The following is an 18,604-nucleotide window of genomic DNA, read 5'->3' on the forward strand; positions in this document are numbered from 1 at the left end:
GTGCCAGGCACTTTGTAAAGACCATGGGCGCAGTAGATAAGCCAAAGGGCAGTGCAGAGAATTGGTAATGCATTAAGCCAGCCTTGAATCTGGGGTATCTTCTGAACGATTGTCTTATTGGGACATGCAGGTATGCCTCCTTTAAGTCTAAAGTCACCAGCCAAGCATTCTTGCCCAGCATGGGCAGAAGCTGCTGCAAATTGAGCATTTTGATTTTTGGAATGTCCAGGTATGTGTTCAAAATCGATAAATCCAGTACTAGCAGCAAGGCCTTGTCCTTTTCTGGGTACCAAGAACAGTCTTGAGTAAAAACCTTGTCCTTTTTCCTGTTCTGGTACTGTCTGAATTGCCCCCATATCCATGAGGGATGTAAACTGTTTCTGTGCCTCTGCCCATTGGGTTTTTGGCAGGTCTGGCCAACCATTTGTCATTGGCAGTGTGTGGAAATGTAATCTGTATCCCTGTGATACGATGTTCAGTACCCACTTGTCCTGGGTTATTAACTGCCAATTTTGAGCAAAAAGTGCTAATTTTACCCCTATGGGTGCTGCCAAAAGATAAGTGCTTGGTGTAGGCAGAGGGAAGTCATTGGGATTGCTTTCTGTAGGTTTGCGCTTTATCTCCTCCAGATTTGGAGGTGGATGCTCCCCATTGCTTTGACCTGTATAAGTCTTGAGCCTGGTACCTGGAACCCCTTAGGACGTCCGGATTTGCCCCTTTGAGTTCTGACACTGGAAAGGACCAATTTTTTGTAGGCCAGTATCTACTGAATCCAGGTGGCTGCACTTGTAAAAAAAATCTTTAACAGTTTGCATAGACTTAGCTTTGTCTTCCATTTTCTTTAAAACCTCTTCTGCCTTAATACCAAACAGAGAATCATGCTGTAAAGGTGCATCTAGTAATTTAGCTTTAACATGATCAGGCAAATTTTGTTCCTTTAACCAGGCATGCCTCCTAATCACAGATACAGTAACTGTGGCCCTGCGGGAGGCCTCTAAACAATCAAAACCACATTGCAAACTAGGATTTCCAACTTGTTCAGCTGTATGCAATAATTCCTGCAATTCCTTATTTTCTGCACATTCTGAAATCAACATAATTTTCTGTTTCATGAATCCCATAACATGTTGTTGGTACTTAAGCATATGAAACTGACAGTTTAAGGCCCTGATTGCCAAGGTTGAGGATGTATAAACCTTTTTAACCCATCTGTCCAGCATCCTGGAATCTCTGTCGGAGGGGGTAGGGTTTTTTGCTGAGGCCTTAACTCCCTTAGGACCCTGTGAAATAGTTTCAGGATCAGCAGCAGGGTTTCTAAATACAAATTTATGAGCGTCAGGGACCCTGTAATACCTGTCAGACTTACTGGGAGCCGGAGGTAGAGAGTCAGTGGTCAGGCTTGACTCTGAAAAAACATCATCCACAATGTCTAACACAGGGGGAACGGCTAAAGGCTTGTGCTGAGGGAGTAGGCGGAAAATTGATATATTAGTAGTATAGAGTATAATATTACATTTATAGCATATGTATTAGTAGTATAGAGTATAATATTACATTTATAGCATATGTATAAGCAATGTGTTTTTCAGCACAGTTTATTAATTCATTAGTTTAAAACTTTGAAGTATTTATTTCATTGACATTTTGTTTGAGCTTTAAGAAAATGTATTTGAAGGTTAATTGATTGTGATTAATTAGATCATGTCACTATATATGAGGGATGTAATGTATTTGAAATTGTTCCACTGAAGGCGAACTGCCGAGGTACCAGAACGTATGGATTATTAAATGAATTTTATACATCCTGAAAGCTGATTTTTTTCCTTCCTTTTGCTTTTTTTCGTGGATGTTTTTGGATTAGGAGAAGGAGGAAATCCCTGTGCCTCTCTTTTGATTCGGAGAAGTCTTGACTCTCCCAGTGAAAATGCTCCCTCAAAGTATGCAAGGTTTCTCCAAATGAATAATCCCTCAGGAGGAGATGCAGATGGAATAGACTCCTCAGCATCAGAATCATCATAGGGAGGTAAAGATAATTCCTGATCAGAAGAGAAATCAGAAGAAATAGAAACCTGATCTGAAGATTCATAGCCAGTGTCTTGCCTAGGCCTCTTATCTGGAGGGGATGGGTACCCCTGATCAATGTAATAAGGTCTTCAGCCGTTTTGATCATCTGTTTTTTAGGCATAGAGGCCTGTACATGTGGCTCAGGCATTGGTTTTTTAGTTTTAGAAGGTGTCTTTGCCTTTGGTTTTGCAACTTTCGTCGGTTTGATGTAAAAATGTTGAGGTCTGAATACACCCTCAGAAGCCAGGTGCCCGCTCAGCAGCTCTGGACCCATCTGAGGGAGATACATCCATCGGTCCTCCAATATGTTGAGTATCTTGCGGCATGCCTGACTCCACATGGATGTCAGCAGAGGTCTGCGACTGGAAGGTAGCGAGCATCAGGGGCTGGAAAGCGCCTCACTGAGTACCGGCGACTGACTTAGGAGAAGCTTAGTCGGTTTTGGATCTCGACTACCTTTCTCTGTCCTTTTCTTTGCGTTTTTTATGTACTCCAGTAGTCGGATTGCTATCAGATGACATCTCTGGGCAGTTAAATCTGTTGCCAAAATACTTGGATGCAAAAATATACCGACGCTTAATAGTGCGTTGGTTAAATCTAGCATAAAACCGACAGCCAGGCACGTTGTGGTCAGGGCCTAGGCAAGGAATACAGTATAAATGGAAATCCTTATGAGCTATTTGCTTCCCACAAGTAATACAATTATTAACTTTTTCTGACATCGGTAAAAAGCAAGAAAAAAAGTTTCCCCAACGGGGTACTTAGCTTTATTGAAGACTTCGGTTCTGAAACTCAAACGTGAATATTTCAGTAGTCAGCTGACCGGCACTTGCAAAATGCTTCTGCTTCGGGCACCGCGCGGCAAGTTAGACTAAAGAAAATGGTGTCAACTGCATGTTTTATACCCCCGACGACCTGACGTCATGGAAGAGAAGACAGCAACAGACGCACAGCCCAAGACTTTGGAATTCAGGCCTACTGAGGGCAACCTGCCAGCAGATTTCCCAAATGTAATGACTGCAACAGTGAAACACGAAGAACATCTTAAACCAACCACTCTAGCAGCTAAGTTACCAGCAGACTTCCTTTAAACATCAGCTGAAGCTATAGACTATCCAGTCTCCATTCTCATTAATAGATCTCTGTCAGAATGCAACGTACCAGCCTCTTGGAAAACCTCCCAAATCATCCCACTGCACAAAAGAGGCAACTCCTTAGAACTTACCACCTATCGCCCTATAGCTATCTTACCACCATTAATCAAAAATATTAGAAAGAATAGTTCATACTCAACTTATGCAATACCTCCAGAATAACGACCTACTCTCCATATCCCAGCATGGCTTTACACCTTCCCACAGCACCACAACAGCATTATCATTTATCAACATAGTTAACCACCACAGAAATAAGGTTCTATTTACTTCTTCCATATTCTTAGACTTATCAAAAGCCTCTGACATGGTTAACCATAGCTTGCTTCTTGCAACTCTACCCTAAACACAAGACCCTCCTCTGTAACATGGTTTTACAGCTATTTGTCAGATCGACAGCAAGCTGTCCTATGGCAAGACCAATTGTCCCCCCTGCTACCAGTAACTATAGGAGTTCCTCAAGGGTCTATTCTCGGCCCTCTGTTGTTTTCCCTATTTACTAACCAGTTATCTTCATCCTTGTCAACTGCCTCAGTAGTACAATATGTTGACGACACAACCCTTATATGTGCCGCCCCCACCCTAAGTGAACTACCAACCCTAACCCAAAACACCTTCACCCTAACCGAAACCTGGATCACTAACATCAAACTTCTTCTTAACCCCCCCCCCAAAAAACAAACTAATTCTCTTTGGCCCAGGTAGATATCCTCCCCTGAGCAACAACAACTTCATCTCCAAAGAAAACATTCAAATTAATCCAACCACACACGCCGAACTGCTAGGCATAGAGATAGACGACCTGAAATTTGACATCCACATAGCACAAACCATCATGAAAGTTAATAAAAAGCTAGGCCTCCTCTACAGGAACAAACAGTTTATGACTAAACATACTAAAGTCACCATCGCTAGGACTCATCTCCAATCAACCCTCCTCTATGCCTCTCCCATCTTGATTAATCTACGCCAAACCAAACTGAATAAAATGGAATCTTGCGATAATAAGATTGCCAAGTTTGCATCTGATGCTTCTTACAGGTCCCACCACTGTATCCCTAAAACAGCATAACTGGCTTGAGTTGCCTCATATACTCATGCTCAATCAACTCTCTATAGCTCACAAACTTTCCTACCTCCCAGAGTTAACCCCAGCACATCAGCATTTAATACAGCCCCACATTCCCACTAGAGCCCTACGATCTAACCACCAGAACCTGTCATCCAACATAAAAACAATGCTGGTAAATCACTCTTTGCCAGCACCACTGCCAAAACCTGGAACACACTACCAATCCATATAACTTCTAGCACCTCCTTCAATCATTTCAAAAAACTCCTTAAAACCCACTACTTTAACTGGCTATGCTCATGTTACACTCCAGGTTAAATCTAACGGTGTCACGTGTTCAGATAAGTATAAACAGATTTACCCTACAAAACTATTTTTTTTAATTTTTGACTATGTACCTCAATGACTGTCTACTGTACTAACTAAAACTTAACTTCTAACCTATTATGTATTAAAATCAATTGTATGTTCTATATTTTGTTCTCTCATATACTGCATTCTATTGTACTGTGGAGCTTTTCTCCCCGGGCCTCCGCTGAAAATGGACCTGTATCCAGTCTGACTCTTCCAGTAAACAAATGTAAATAAATAAATAAATTTATTCTCCACAAAAAAACTTGTTTAAAAATGCAGCACATCTAAAATATCCTTTTCCATGAACAAACTTCCAAGTAGTCCTACTTGAGAGTTTCTTACTAATATTTGTAAATAACTGGCATGTATTATACTGCTTTTACACCAGATGTATACTAAATAATGCTTAAAGGCCCAGCACTACTAGACAGAAATAACAGTCCTGCATACAGAACTCAATGAAAAAAGGCAGAAGGGGCAACGGGCACAATACCAATGTGAATATTACTGCAAAACACCTCCCAAAACATTTTACAGTTTTTGAGTATTTAATGCTACAAAGTCTCTGAAAACATTTTTATTCAATAGTACATTACTGATTTTTTTGTGAATCTCTAGAACCTGAATAATTCCTGGACTTCAAAGTCGATGCTGTGAAGTTCTGATGAGCAACTATAGTTATGGAATAAAGGGTGTGGACTAACTGGTCCAGACAGTTAGTTGGAAGTGATGAATTTTCTGGACATACATGTTTTGAAAATATGCAAGTTCTCCCAGTTAATGGAGGGATACTTGAAATCTCCTAGCATATTGTTGCCTGGCTTAATGCTTAGGGCTCCACACTAGTTAAGTAGAAGGTATGGGTGGGGGCAAAGTCCTATAGTTAGTTATATGGTAAGGGGTTTTTTGTCAATAGTAAGTTGGTTGTGGAACAGTTACAGGACATTCATCTTGTCTATCAGGTACGGAGGTGAAAAGTTTAAGAATATGGAGATGCTGTTACTTTAAGTAGTTCCACCTAAAGCAGTGGACATAAAGGTGTGGTAGGCACCGAAACCCTCAATTGATGGGAATGCTTTCATTGGCCTTGAATTCAGTCCTCATGAAGATGCATATATCAAATGTTTTCCAGGGTAAGGAGTGCCTGTATGGAGTGTAGTTTTTTGTTCAGGCTCTTAGTTTTGAGAAACAGAGAATTGTTGCCTACTTTGAAATATTTTTAGCCGTTGTAATTGTTTGCTGTTTGAGAAGTTTTTTCCTGCACTTTGTATTTTCTAGTACTTGTGTATTTTACAGCATAGGCTAGATTTGATTTGCTGAATCTAGACTATTTGGCATTATCTGTCCATCAAACCCAAACATCATACATTGAGAGGGCCCCGAGCACCCTTGTGGCATTAGGGTGAAGCAAAGGACCCATCTGAGTTGGAGATTGTTGGAATAAGGCTCAGTATTGAGCATATCCATTGGACATCTTGCTTGAAAATTGCTTAAAAAGAAGTTATGTATTCACCATAATGATCCATCTGTGTTGCCCATTTTCATTTATCCTCGACATATGGGTTGGTTCCAAACCTCAGAATGGACTCTGCCGTTACTACAGCTTGTTTAAAGCCAAAAATTCTTGAGCTTAACCCTTATCCACAATGCTCCTCTCCTATTTACCTCAGATCGGGTTTGCTGAAAGACAGAATAAAAAAACACAAAAGCCTTCAGAGACCCCATACCTGGAACCATATAACAATAAGTGATACACGTCCAACATTCATTCCACCAAAAACTTCAAGGGTAGGAGGAAGGAGAGAAGGGAGTCAAGGATAAATGAAAATGGACAACACAGATGGAACATTATGGTGAGTACACAACTTCTTTACCTGATGTTGTCTATTTTATCCTCAACATATGGGACATAGTACCCAGCTACCTTGGATTTTGGGAGGACTCAAGGAAGGATATTCCTGAGCACCACTGAACCAAATGACGCTCTTCCTCTGGAGACCAGGTCCAGTTTATAATGAGTAATGAAGGTATGAAGAGAAGCCCAGGTTGCTGCTGCACAATCATCCAAAGAAGCTCTAGATTGAAAAACTGTTGGAAGTAGCTATGGCTCTTGTAGAATGAGCCTTTACAGGTACAGCAATTTATTTTTTTCTTCTTTTAAATGAAATACATTCTTTGAGCCATTTGGCTAATGTCACATTGCTCACTGGTTGACAAGTCTCGTACATGAAAGTGACACAAACAGCTGGTCGGATGTTCTTAAATCCACTTACAGAATGTATTTGTGAACATCTAATAAATGTAGGCAATATTCACCTTTGTTTGCAAAGTTGGGAAAAAATACTGGTAAATCTGATTAATGTTGGGTCTCTGATGCTACCTTAGGCAGAACGGAAGGTTTAGTACTTAGGGAAACTACCTTTGTGGAAAATCAGGTAAGGAAGTTTAAGACTTGTATTTTTTAAATTCTTCTGGCAGAAGTTATTGCCACTAGAAATACAGTTTTCCAGGATGTCAGCTGATGGTTCAAAAAGTATCTCGAGTAAATTCCGGACTCTGGTCTGGTGGGACTTCTTGTACGACACTTATAACATTTTTTTGATTTCTAGAACTGCTCATTTCCTCTGGGTGGAATGTTGGGTATTTTCTTGCATACGGCAGGAGGACAGGAAAAAGGGATTACATATCCTCTGGATATAATCCTCTGCACCCAAGCATCCAATATTTGTAGTCAGGCCTTTCAGTGCAGGGAGAAGGGTCCCCTGACTGCCTCAAGAGTAAGACAACCAGGCCTCCCTTTCAGAAGAGCTGGTAGGATTTACCAGAGAAAGAATCCCTGAAATATTGATTTTGCGGGCCACCTCTGCCGTGCGAGTGGCATCTTCCACTAAAGCTCCCCCCTCTGCCTCTTAGGGAACTGCCTCCACATGTGTCCTGAAAAGGCCCTTGGGATTTCCTGAACCACATTTTTCCACTGCTTCTTAGATTTCTAGAGAATGGTCGCCGAGGAGTGGAAAAGCTTATGCCTACAGCAGAAAGGGTCTTTCCATCTTTCTCACACCTGGATAAAGTATCTCTAACTCTTGGACCAAACACAGATGATCAGAGTGCAATGATGAATGAAGACTTAAACGGCTCTACAAAGTCGCATAAGCACTTTGAGGGATGTCTCTTAATGGCAACACCTGCTCTGGTGGTCCCTTTGGCTGCATGAGCGATGAGCCTCATGGACAAATTTGACAGACTTCAGGGTAGCCAACTAGGAAGCCACCTTTTCTTATACATCCTCCGAAATGGTTCCTGCAAGGGTGTCTGACAACTCCTTGACCAGATCCCTCTGAAGTCTGGTAAAACGTGCCAAGAAATTCAAAGACCGTAAGGCAAAGGTTGATTATGCAGAGAACAACTTTCCAAATCTATTTGGCACCCGGGACTCTCTGTTGGGTGGATGGATAGAGGAACTCTCTTTGGCCAGTTCCTTCTTTGTGGCTGCTGCCATGCCCATGGCATCAACAGCTAACCCTTTAGCCCAGAACTGTCTTCTGGCCGGACAGACTTTTGTCAGCTCTCCTAGGGATAGGTTTGATAGAATCAGGGGCCTACCACACCTGCTGAGAGATCAACTGAATGAGCTTGTCAGCGGGTGGAGTCACCCAAGAGGTAGACGGTCGAGTCACAAAGGTTGCAGGTACACAGACTCCTCAGAAGAGGGATTTTGGGAATTCCAGTCACCTTCTGTTTCAATATTTCCAAGATGTCTCCAAAAGGAGCCATCACAAAGGGGTAACCTTGGGGGTTCCTCTCCTCCATCGAAATCTGTATCTTCGGTGACAGATTCCTCTGGGGAGGGATCAGAGGACAGAACTGTTACCTTGGACTCCTGCGGTCTTGGCACTCGCTGAACCAGAGGGAGTGCAGGTTGAACATCTAGGCATAAGGAAGAAAGGGACAAAGGCTACGACGTGGAAGGGACTGACTGACCGACTGCAGCAGTCAGGGCTCTCTCTATGGCCTCGAAAGCTGGAACCCATGAAGAGGAAAGGGATCTTGGAACAGAGAAAGACTGCCTCAAGAGCCATGGTTACTCCCTGTTCTAAAGAGACAACTCCCGAGGCTGAAGCCAGAGAAGAGCTGATCTGTTCCGATGCCCCAAAGACAGAGACTGCACCAAAAAAATAGCACTCTACTCACAACCCTCAGAATTGGCAGGACAGCTCCGTGAGACATCTGAATCCAAAAGGACCAGAGACCTCCGAGCAAGAGGAGGAAAAACCAGAGGGGTTAGGGAAGGACTGGCTCCCATACCCGAGGGGGCTGGGGCTGAAGAGGTACCTGACAATCCCCTTGGCCAGAGTATCTTATTCACCAGCCTCTCCACATCATCTTCAGTTAAGCTCTTGGTAGAAGAGGTAAGAAAGGGGTCGATAGAGGGTGAATATGAAATTCGCGGAAGATCCATAACAGATGACTCGTCAGTTTGCTTACTCAGATCCATAATAGTTGATAATGAAAGATGTCTGTGCCGAAAGTTTTGGTGTCAAAAACTGTAGATGCTCCTGCACTGAAATACTAGGTACTAGAGACTGTCTGCTCCATAGTTCCCTTTGGGACCAAAATTGTACTAGAGGAGTCTGTTGATTCCAAGGGTTCTAAAGGAATTGAAGACTTAGCCCTTTTCGAGGACAGTGCTGACAGAGTGGAAGGCACTGATAGGCTTCTCTTTTTTGATTTCTCCAAAGCTTTAGAAGATAAAGATGAGGAAGACTGAGACGACGCATCGGTCTTGCTCTTGGATTTGTCAGCCCAAGATAAGGCCCTCACTGAAGGCTGATGGAAGCATACTCAAGATAAGTTTGTTACGTTTTTCTACTGACTGAAACTGACACAGAGCAGTTAACTTAAAGGTGAATACAGCCTAGGCAATAAACACACAGCAAATGAGCATTTGACATAGGAATTTTGTGCCAGCATTTCTGGCACCTTTTGAATTCAGGAACTTTAGGTTTATTAGCCACAATGAAAATTTCAAATTTTGTAAATAACTGGTGAAACAGGTCAGCCATACAAACCACACACACACAGCTAGAAAGGCCTCAAACAGTAACACTCACTGACTAAATATTTTTTTTTGTTTTTAAACAGGCGAAAGTGACAAGAAGAAAATGATCAACAATGATAGGTGAGAATAAAATGAGGTGTATGGAAGAAAGAAAACTATCAACAATGATAGTTCAAATACGAGGTATACAGAAAGAGAAGGGGAGGATAGTTCTAAAAAAGGTTAGGAAGAAGTTGGTGGGTTAATGACTAATAAGGAGATAAAGTAGTAAGGAAGCAAAGTAGAAAACTCAAATTTTGAAACATATCAAAAAAGCAACACTTAGTTCGAGAGCAATGGAGAATGCGTCTGTCATGAAGAGCAGCAAAAGAGATACAAGGTAAATAGGAGGGAAGCATTGTGGGTAAGGGTTAAGCCTGAAAGTTTCTGGCTTTCTCGAGCTGTAGTAATGGCTGAGTTGGTTCAGAACCGAACGCATATGTCAAGGATAAAATGAAAATTAACATCTGATCTTGTTTTAAAAAAGGGTTCTCACAGTTGCTATTTAAGCCCCATGTTTGCACCTGTTTTAACACAGCTTCACAGAATTTGGCGACCAGCCATTGCTCTACCATCTTCATCTGTGCAATCTGAGTCATCTGTTTGTGCATAGCTCACCTTCGCGTAGCACCACATAGTGGAGGTAAGCATTGGTGGTTATGGATGCAAAAGCTAAAGTAGTTATTTTCCCCTAGAAACTGCTCATGCTCCAACTGAGGAGTCCCTTAAATTGAGCTTAGCTGCTCGGCGAGTGCCTCAGCTGGAGTTTCATTCTACAGCATTTGCCACTTTAACCAAAGTCTCCTAATCCCTAATACTGCTGTACTCCTTGACAGCCCCATTAGTACAGACCCAGCATTACGCCCTCAATTGAACTACATCCTAGTCAGTTTTCCTCCATTTCTCCTGCCAGCCTGATTGACATGGGTATCCTGAGACAGCGTAGCAACTGCCTCATGTACACAGACAACCCACTACTCCTAAACCACTCAAGCTCGGTCTGAGAGAATTGCATATACACTAAGAATTTGGAATCCTTGCTCTCTCGTTCACAGAACAGTGACCCACTGAACAGGTTGTTAGCCAACATACATACACCTTCTGCACAAATCACGTTCTCAACACATATCACATGCTGAGGTACTCACCAGAAATTTACCTAAACACCAGAGGCCTCCGAAACACAAACATACTACACCTGACAGTACCTACAACACTCAATACGTGTAAAACCACAAGCACAAGTGTATCAGCAAATGAGCCCCTAAGGCAAAGTACATCTAAACCAAATTTTTTGGTCATAGGCGACTCCATAGTGAGACACAGATGTCCCACTCACCAGGTTGGACAAGGAGCAGGTTAAGGTCGGCTGTCTGTCTGGTACCAGGATCCGGCAAATCACACTGACTCAAGTCTCTCCACAACAAGTACCGTTATTACTCTGTCATAGTTCATACTGGTGTGAATGACTTGAGATGCAACTCACTAGACTATACGAAGAGAAACGAGACTGAGCTCTGAGTGTGTATTTCAGGCAGGTATGTCCCTAGCCTTGAGCAGCATAGTACCTTCACCTAAGAAGATACCACAAAAAATGAAAGACAACTGGCTTAGTTTCTGGTGTCATTCTAAGGGGATCCAGTACCTCTCAAGCCTGGGAAGACATGGTAGATAGACCATGCTGCTTTTGATGGTCTTCCATCTGTCACCTCTGGGATTTTGGTTACAGGCTAAGGCTCTTGCCTCCCCTGTAGTGCCTTTTTTAGGCAATGTCACAACAACAAAATCCCAGACATAGAAATACAAGGTTCAAATGACAAACCCACCACCATAGCATGTACAAGCAAACAAAATCATCTGAGAGTAATACTACTCAATGCTAAAAGTCTAAACCTCAAAATGCACTCACTCGAGGCACTCCTTAAGATGGGAGTGCATCAACATGTGTGCAGTGACTGAGACCTAGTTCAAGGCTCCAGACAGCACCCCTGCATTACCAGGCTACAATTCATACCACACCTTTCGACCACCTAACTTGGACCAAAACATTAAAAGAGGAGGCGTGTCCATATTGGTTAAGGATATCCACACCTCCAGGCTAGTTGCACAACATAATGCATCCAAAATTATCCAAGTGCAACTAACACTGGGCAAGACTGCAATCCAGGTTGTAACTTGTTACAAATCCCCCACTGTGCCCCAAGGATGCCCACTCCAAGTTTCTTGATATACTGGACAATATTAAGGTACAGCCCAATAACCTAACAGGAGATTTCAACTACCCCACCATCAACTGGGAAAACTACTCATGCACCAACTCATTTGCTCAACATTTTCTGGAATTCGTAAATTCCAACGTCCTGGATCAGCTTGTCCATACCACCACCATGGGCAGCAATATCCTGGACCTGGTCATTACCAATATGGGTAACAGATGCTCCACGCCAGTGGTCAACTCCTCGCTGGTCAGATCCGACCACAAGCTAATCACCCTGGACATCCATATCCCCACTCATTGAGGAAACCACTGTAGAAAAAACTTCTCCAAAGCCAACCTCATGTTTCTCAAGACAGAAGTGGCAAACTTCACGCAACCCATACAGATGGGAAATATCGGTACGACTGCTGAAACCTATACAAATGCACTGTATAAGCACATACGAGTGCATGGATTGCGCCATCCCCAACAGAACCAAGACGCTATCCTCCAAAAAAAGGAAGCCAATCTGGTGGTCCCCTGCCATAAACTAACTCTACAACAGAAGGAAGAAGCTGTTACAAGAGAGTAAAATCCCATGATTGCAGGAACTCCCTGCTCAGCCTCAGCAACAAGCTGAGATCCCTCATAAAATCCTCCTTAAGAAAATAAAATCGCCACTGATTCTAAAGACAGCCACAAAGCATTCTACAGGTATGTCAAGAATCTCAATGGCAACACTCAGATCTGCTCTGAGCTGCAGCTCAATGGCACTAGATATACATAACAAACTGATATTGCCAACATCCTGGGTGACAGATTCAGTGCAAACTTTACCCCCACCCCCACCCCCCCCAAAGGGCCCATCTCTATACCGGAAGAGTGCAAAGCCTCTGCAATCAAGGATGCACAAGTAAAGACTGCACTCTCCACAGCTAAGAACACAGCACCATGGGACCAGACATCCCAGGCTGCGTCCTGCACAAACTACAGAACGAACTGGCACCCCACCTAAGTACCATGTTCAATCATAGCCTCACTTCAGGCTTTGTGCCTCCTGAATGGCACACAGCGGCGGTTATCCCACTCCACAAAGGTGGTACCACCACGGACCCCGGGAACTACCACCCCATTAGCTTGAAGAGCCTGGTCTGCAAGGCCATGTAACGTATCATTGGAGAGCTTATGCACACTGTTGAGTGGTGAACTGGTGCATCTCATTATGCAGTAACCTAGGACTAGGTTATCTGACTGTGTGATGTCTGCCTTATGGCCTTTTGAAGTGAATCAATTCAACTCAGAGGTATGTTTCATGGTGGATGCTACTAGCATGATATTTGTGAGGTTGCTAAAGGTACTTATTTCTTCAGTTACATTTAACTGCCCTTTGTGGTTGAGGTAGGTTACTTTTAAGAGCCTCAATATATGCAAATGTATGCGTTTGGTCTGGGCTGTGTGTGATTGGTTTAGTGTGTGTTTTGTGGCCCTGACAGCCTGCTTGTTATCTGTAATGGCTGTGCGTGACATCTTTGCTTCCAGTAACATTGTATAGTACTAGGTGGTTGTCAGTAAACATGAGACAACTACTACATTCAAACTGATATTCTCTGGTACCCTTCGCTATGTAAGCAACTCGCACAACTTATAAGGGGATACAACCCTCCCCATATCTATGGCAGACCTAACTCCCAATGCATTGGCAGGCTGATGGGAGCACTTCTGGTGGTAGAATCTCCTATTATGTACCACTTGGAAATCAACTGTCAGAATGCTGTCAAATGGCTAGATCCTGCATGCACAATTCAAAGCACCAAATGACAGGGTCCCCATAACAATTATTTTGTTCATTCATATTCAGACTGTCAGTTTCTTTTGTGATTTTTATTCCCATGCCTGCATATCAATTGCCTTTTCTACAGACAAATGTCCCACTACACAGAGTCATAAACAGAGGATAAGTGTCGTCAAAAGGGGGTTATCATTAAAAGTGCCCACTGAGGGTGGTGCAAAGTTTTTTTTTTCTCATATGACCCTACATCCCCACAGATACTCCAAGAGGAAGGGGGCAAGCAATGGGCTGTCTGTGATGGTCATCCCTCATTTCTGCAAGAGGCTTTTCCAGCAAGTAGACCACAGTTCCATGTCTGAAGCATTGGACGGGGGGGGGGGGGTCCTCTAGTCTTCACCAGACAAATCATACCTCCTGTGTGCTCCATGAGAACTCAACCCTCCTCTGCTTGGCAGAAGTGAGTGGGTCACTTCTACCCCCCCCCCCCACTCCTTCAGTACCAGGGCCATTGATCAAAACTGAGCTGCAGTTAGGCCTCCATCTCTCTATGCCATGCAGCCAGGCTATGTCACAAAATGTTACAGCCAAGTAAACACAACTACACCCATCTAAGTACAGTGGTACTTCGCCATCTGACAAAGTACAAAGACTACTGAAAAACAATAAGTAAGCATAACTCAACATACCTGGAAACCAACAGACTTGTAAAGAGTGGCAAGTAACCATTTCACTTCAGGTAACATAACCAGGACCATAAAGTGAGCATCTAGTAAAAGGGATATCCAATCGAGTATCTGCAAATTAAAAACCAAAAGGCGTCAAACCATCAAAACAATAATTAATCCAGATAAACCTTAAGATTGCAAGCCATTAATGAAATTGTCAAGAGACAGATAATCTAGTCAAATCCACAGAAGGAGAAATTGTTGGCTTGCTTATGCTATAGATTCTGCTTCAAATTAGAAGTTCGTCCATTTAGATGCTCTATTCTTATAAAGTAGTTGTGCTGACACAGTTAAGTGCATAAACTTCAAATTTGTTAATGTTATTTCTGGAGGACATTTAAAAATATTCCATAATGTATATTTTGTTTTATTTTTTTCTTAATTGTATCAAACACACATTAAGAATCTGATTAACATTTTATCGACTTGCAACTGTTAAAAGCTATTGGGGGTAAAGTTTAGTTTCTGTTGTCAAAGAACAGATCACTACACACTGGTTCATATTTCAGACCTCAAAAAATCTGACTTACAGTATATGGACAACTTTTTGAAAGTACGTAGAGTTGTACAAGTAATCTTACCATAATAGTAGATGTTCAAATAATCACTGCTGCAGTAGCTCTAGCTATGTTTTACAATCCAGCCAAGGACATAGCAGCCAGCCAGCTTCCATAGCTTTGGGGCACCTACCAAGTGCTAAAGCCATTAGGCAGCTCAAACTGAGCAGTCTAAAAATCACAGGTTTGAACTCAAAGCTATTCAGATCTTTCAAGTGAACCGAGAGGGGGGTCTAAAGCTTGAAAGGACACATACTGGAGTAAAAATACACACACACACACACACACACACACACACACACACACACACACAGGCAAAAGAATAAAAAAACACACAAAGGGTGACAGAGGGAGGGCTACTGCAGCAGTGATCACTCCAACTACTATTATTACAAGTTTACTTACGCAAATATACTACTTGGATCACAGCTGCAGTAGCCTTTAAGTATATGGTTAGATTACCCTAGCTTAGTACATTTGGGAGATAGAGGAGGAAGGGTCTAGCAGCCCTGAAGAATGAATGCATTAATTTATTTATAGTTTGATGACTGGGGAAGTCCACTGGGCCAAGCACTGCCCATTTTCAGTGGAGGCCCGGGGAGAAATGTTATATTTTGTTAACTGCTTTTGATGCTTAAGTACAGCATGGAATATACAGTATACAAAGGCATAAATATACAATTTAAAATACAAATACAAAATGGTCCTAATGAAGCATGACAAAGACTTAGAGAAGGAATAAAGCTTGTAGTGCTTTGTAAAAGTATGCACAGAGAAACAAACTGCTATTTTTAGAATACTTCTAGAATCCAACGCCTTCCAAAAAGCCACAGAGGAAGCAAAGGACATGGTAGAATGGGCATTGACTCTGCCTGGAACAGTTTTGTTGTGGTGAGAACAACAGAGGGTAATAGCCTAAGATAACCATTTGGAAATAGTCTGTGTTGATGCAGGATGTCCCTTCTTATCTTGGCAAGAAATGAAAAACTGATATTCAGATCTGATAGATTTTATTCTGACAAGATAGTTATAGTTGTCTGTGGACATAAAAGGCATTGAGTACATACTCTCCCTCATTTTTGGGTTCTGGGAAAAAACAAGGAGATGGATAGTTTGGCTTAATGTAAACTTGGATACCATCTCATGCATAGAAAGGAAGATTAGTTTTCAAAGAAAATCGGTCTCTGTGGAAAATGAGACAGGGCTGACTCACCTTAAGAACTTGCAACTCAGATACCCTTCTTGCAGCGGGCAGAGCAATAAGAACAGTTTTCCACATTAAAAACAAAACCTCAAGTCCATCAGATGAGCTGGCTCAAATGGACCAAGTGTTAGATTCTCTAAAACAAAATTAAGAACAAAGAGGACCCACTGTTTTTCTTGGAAGTCACTTAAGCAAATTTCTTTCAAAAATACTTTGACATGAAAATGCCTTGAAAGTAAAGGATCCATAGGAAGACATGCTCAAATGGTCAATAAATGAAACTTGATGGAAAAGAAAGGCCACAGGATAGTAACTCAAATATTGTAAAACCAGAGAAATACTAGCCCTGAATGGGTGTTGGTTATGTTGTTGGCACCAACTATCAAACTTTTTTCATTTGTTAAAATGGGATTTTCTAGTAGCAGGCTTCCTTGCCTTCATTAGTACCTGCTGCATGTCCTTGGTAAACAGGTACCTAAAGGGAAATAAGACCATCACCCAGGCAATCGGTTGAAGTTTATTAGGGTCATCACAATCATCTTGTGAGACTCCTTGTGAATCTTCAGAAGTACCTGGATATCAGTGAAAAGGGTGGAAAAGCATACAGGAACATTTCTGTCCGGAGCAAACGAAAAGCATCTGTCTTCCACACCCTTCTTGCATGGAGTTCTGGAGCACAACTTTGCCAGCTAATTGCAGAGGTCTACTTTAGGAACTCCCTAGATAGATCAAATCTTGGAAGAGCCCTGCTTTAGCTTCCATTCATGAGTCTGCCTTTGTGCTGCTCAGTTTTTATGCCACATGATTTTGCTCAGATGGGATTTAGGATGTTTGAAGAGCGAGGCTGTACTGTGAAGCCATATCCCAAGCTAACATGGCTAGTCTGCAAAAGGGGCTCCCCCCTTTGCTTGTTGATGTAGCACATGAATGTGATATTCTCTGACAGCTTCAAGAGGTTTACAGGACTAAAGATGATTCAGAGAGTTTAATACCTTGATTAGGGCAAGCACCTCCTTTATATTTATATGCTTGCATTTGTCCTTGGTGTCCCAAACACTTTGTACTTTCATCTCTCATGAAACTGCTCCCCCAAGGAAAGTCCAAGGCATCTGAGGTGACTACTTTGGAGTAAGAGGAGAGAAGGGGAAACCTGGATTTAAGGGTATTTATCTCCAACAACTGCTTTCGCTTCTGACAAACCCCCGCACTGGGACTTGAAAAGATTACAGGTGTTGGTGCTGAGACCAAAGAGTTCAGATACCATTGAATTTTTCTCATGTGGAATCTTGCCATAGGTATCATGAGGATCATAGATGCCATGAGACCCAAAATCCTGGAGGTATTCCCTAGCGGTGACAGAAGTCTGAGTGGAAAAATCTGGAAATAGATATCTGTCTAGACCTTTTTTTTTTCCTGTGGAAGAAAGGTTCTTTGAACAGAGGTGTACAACACACACCTCAGGAACACAACTATGTTCTCTTGGAATTCCAGCTTGTGTAAGAGTTCTAACCCATGTGACAGATTCCTGGCACTTTGAAAAAAAAGACTCTTGAAAGATAAGCAAGTTTTCTAAATATGGAAAAATGTGGATACCCTGTAGTCTTGTAATGAGTTATAACTGGAGCTAGATATTTTGTCAACACTCTTGGTGCAGTGGACAGTCCAAAGGGTAAGGCAGGGAACTGATAATGTGATCAAGACACACAACCTTAAGAAACAAACACTTGGAGTCTGAATGAATAGGGATGTGATAAGCACCGTTTAAATCTAGTGTTACCAGAAAATAAATTAAGGGGTAACAGGTTGTGAAGTGAGAACATTTCGAATTTGAGCACCATTACAAATTGGTTTAGGAAAAGGATCCAAAACTTATTTCCAAGCATTTTCTTTCTTAGGTACCAAAAACATCCTTGAATAAAAAAAAACTTTCCCGACCTTTGAAGGAGGAACTGGCTCTATCACTCCATGAGACGTGTGTTAGACAGGAGGAATTTCCTCCCACTGCCACCTTGGTTAATAAGCTTCAGAAACCATTTGCCTGAAACTGTAGCTAAACAAAAAATTGGAGATCCAGACTTTATGGAAGTGAAAATGGACTGCAGGGTGGGATGGGGCAACAAGGTCCCTTATATTGTCATTCTGACTTCTTAGACTGTCCTTTGGTTGGGGGGGGGCTGAATTTTGTTCTGAACTCCCTTGCCATTTCATCTTAAATGTCTGTTTACCAGCACTTTGCCAAGACTATTTTGGTTCTTGCCAAAAGAAGGGTTAGACAATCCTTTAGATGATTTGGAAAAGGAGGGATGAAAAATTTTAATGATTCCCCTGAATCAACTCTCCCACATTACACTTTTATAACCTTTGCAGCAGAGGGATCAAAAACTAACTAT

General features: G+C 42.1%; 1 protein-coding gene across 1 annotated transcript in view; it reads right to left on the reverse strand.

Moving 5' to 3' along the window:
- Nucleotides 1-18,604, reverse strand: part of NOL11 (nucleolar protein 11) — a 1,613,635-nt gene that overhangs the window by 84,892 nt on the left and 1,510,139 nt on the right. Inside the window, exon 15 of the mRNA XM_044086719.1 lies at nucleotides 14,415-14,522. Within this exon, the coding sequence (XP_043942654.1) occupies nucleotides 14,415-14,522 (108 nt within the window). The remainder of the gene's footprint in view (nucleotides 1-14,414; nucleotides 14,523-18,604) is intronic.

The sequence above is a fragment of the Protopterus annectens genome, chromosome 10.part0, assembly GCF_019279795.1.
Source record: "Protopterus annectens isolate FY-2018-M chromosome 10.part0, PAN1.0, whole genome shotgun sequence".
NCBI lineage: Eukaryota > Metazoa > Chordata > Ceratodontiformes > Protopteridae > Protopterus > Protopterus annectens.